The sequence below is a fragment of the Cyprinodon variegatus genome, unplaced genomic scaffold (genome assembly GCF_000732505.1).
Source record: "Cyprinodon variegatus isolate N-32 unplaced genomic scaffold, C_variegatus-1.0 Scaffold621, whole genome shotgun sequence".
NCBI lineage: Eukaryota > Metazoa > Chordata > Actinopteri > Cyprinodontiformes > Cyprinodontidae > Cyprinodon > Cyprinodon variegatus.
In genome coordinates, this window is record NW_015151074.1 from 164,443 (window position 1) to 166,350 (window position 1,908).

The window sequence follows — 1,908 nt, forward strand, 5'->3', positions numbered from 1 at the left end:
TAGCGACAGTGGAGAGGAAAAACTCCCTTTGAACAGGAAGAAACCTCCAGCAGAACCAGGCTCAGTGTTTATAGAAGCGTTCGCTTTTCATCGGGCTGATTGTAAATCTGGTTCTTTAACCCAAACACCAGAGGTAATCCAGATGTTGGCTTTTAGGCGTCTGTCTGTCTGTCTGTCATAGTCTGGGGGCTGTTAAATCTGGGCTGTTTGATCGGTCTGATTTTGTCCAACTTCAGTCCAATAATAGACGCTGAAAAGACTTTTCAACAATCTAAAAATGGCTTTTCCCCTTTAACTTTCCAACCAAATGTAGACGTCGTTTGGAAGTAAATCATGTCGTCTCTTCAACCTATTTTGCTCAGTGGGTGGAGAAAGAAATGAAATATTTCTATTCTGTTTTTGAAAAAGAGTTATTTAATCTTTCTAAGATGTTGGGAAGAATGCACCACCTTTTTATTCTGCTTTCCCTGCAGGTGAAAAGCGACCAAGTTGCTCCGGTGTCTATCGTCAACCTCCTGATTTCTCATCTGATCCAGTACTGCAGCACCATTCCCTTGATGCTTCATTTTCATGCAGTTACTGTTGTCTTCGATTTTGGCTTCACAGCCAGTGTTGCATTCATGGTGTGTGTTTCCATTGAAAGGTAACTATTAGTATTAGTGTGTTTCACAGTGAAGCATCATTATTGTCTGACCACATATGTCTTGTATTTTAGGTACCTGGCTGTTGCCAAACCGCTGTGGTACCGATTCAGGCAGAACATAAAGACCTCTGTGATGGTGTCTGTGATGGTCTGGATCTTCTCTCTAGTTTTCACTCTGGCCTCCTTTTCATCTGGAGATCAACAGACAAATAAAACCACCTTGGCTGTGTTTCTTCTCCTACCGTTTCCCCTGTTCATCTTTTTCCTGGCTGGGACGGTCAAAGCGTTGTCGGAAGCTCGAAGCGTCCCTGCTGATGAGAAACGTCGAATCATTGCGATCCTGGTCATGGTGCTGCTCATATATGCTGTGCTTTTCCTGCCCATCATAATCTCTCTACTGTTGCCTCGAAGAAGCCCTGTTTTCAAGAAGATGGTTTTGATTTGTGCTGTTCTCAGTCCTCTTGCAGACGCGGCGATGTTTGTTTTGCTGAGAAAAAGTGTAGTAGACAAGCTTTTGGCCTTGTTGTGTTGCTGTAAAACGCTGAAGAATCAGGAGATCAACGGCGCTGATAAGGACGACCCTACGGCCGTCTCCACTGAAACAGTTTAGGTTCCACTGCTCTGCTTCATTTCTTCAGCTATTGCTGTGGACGACCTGCAAAGAATCAGCTTTTAATGATGGATTTTCAGCTAAATATGATTAATTAAATAATATTAAAACCAATCAGCTGGTTTTCCTTAGATAGAAAACTTTGAATCAATCTGACTGGATGATCTGATGAACTGGAAAGTGACCTGAGATGACATGATGGAGCTATAGAAATAAACTGAATAGAATTGATGTTTATTAAATAAAGATCCCATGAGATTGAGATCTCATTTGCAACGAAACCTACATATAAAATTAAATACAATAAAAAAAATATAAAGGAGATAAACAAATACTAACAAGATAGGATTTTTATACTGACAGATATAGTTGGATAGTGTTGGAGGTCTTTGGCTCGATCGTTTACAGCGGACGCAAAAATGCTGCTTCAATTTCTGATGCTCGTCCACATTAGATTAGAGCGTCTGATGCTTCTGCTGCTCCTGTGTTCGATGCAGAGAGCAGCTTTGCTATATTAGCTGTGATCAGCGGGTAAAAAGTAGTTAGAATCTATGTTGAAGTGAGAAAGTCCTCCTGAAAACATGGTCTGTGCATTCAGTTCATCCACAAAAGCCAACATATTCTGCCGGCATGTTTCTACATTTGAAGTTAATTT

General features: G+C 41.1%; 1 protein-coding gene across 1 annotated transcript in view; it reads left to right on the forward strand.

The window, feature by feature from the left end:
- The window catches only part of LOC107096390 (mas-related G-protein coupled receptor member X4-like), a 5,108-nt gene extending 3,801 nt beyond the window's left edge, over window positions 1–1,307 (forward strand). The window contains exons 2-3 of the mRNA XM_015393023.1: window positions 474–535; window positions 653–1,307. Coding sequence (XP_015248509.1) covers window positions 474–535; window positions 653–1,253 — 663 coding nt within the window. The 3' untranslated portion in view covers window positions 1,254–1,307. The remainder of the gene's footprint in view (window positions 1–473; window positions 536–652) is intronic.
- Window positions 1,308–1,908: the final 601 nt, after the last annotated feature.